This window comes from Penaeus monodon, chromosome 23 (genome assembly GCF_015228065.2).
Source record: "Penaeus monodon isolate SGIC_2016 chromosome 23, NSTDA_Pmon_1, whole genome shotgun sequence".
In the NCBI taxonomy this organism is placed as follows: Eukaryota; Metazoa; Arthropoda; class Malacostraca; order Decapoda; family Penaeidae; genus Penaeus; species Penaeus monodon.
In genome coordinates, this window is record NC_051408.1 from 44,680,581 (window position 1) to 44,680,956 (window position 376).

General features: G+C 46.0%; 1 protein-coding gene across 1 annotated transcript in view; it reads right to left on the reverse strand.

The window, feature by feature from the left end:
• The window catches only part of LOC119588110 (trypsin-1-like), a 4,207-nt gene extending 4,106 nt beyond the window's left edge, over nucleotides 1–101 (reverse strand). Inside the window, exon 1 of the mRNA XM_037936820.1 lies at nucleotides 61–101. Within this exon, the coding sequence (XP_037792748.1) occupies nucleotides 61–93 (33 nt within the window). The 5' untranslated portion in view covers nucleotides 94–101. The remainder of the gene's footprint in view (nucleotides 1–60) is intronic.
• Nucleotides 102–376: the final 275 nt, after the last annotated feature.

A 376-nucleotide genomic window follows, 5' to 3' on the forward strand; every position in this document is an offset into this window, starting at 1 on the left:
AAAGAGTCACTGACAAAACCCGCGCGCCGCTTCGTCTAGAGACAAAAGGCGGAGCCTCACCAGCGCGACGAGCGAGGCAGCGGAGGCCGTCATGGTGACCGGTGGAGAGGCAGGGCGCTGGCCACTTTTATAGCGGCGGAATTGGCACCTTCCAAATTACAGGCCGTTTGCCTCTCGGAGACAGATAAATTAGGGCAGACACTTAAATTAGTCCAACATTCTGATAACACGTCTGACATGATGGTAACGTTTAGTAGATTTCATGTGAAATAAATTTCTTTCAGATGGCTTAATGTCAGATTTATATCCTTCACATAAACCATCCATTTTGTACGCAAATGTTCAGTACATTTTAATCTTGGAGACTCATATACAA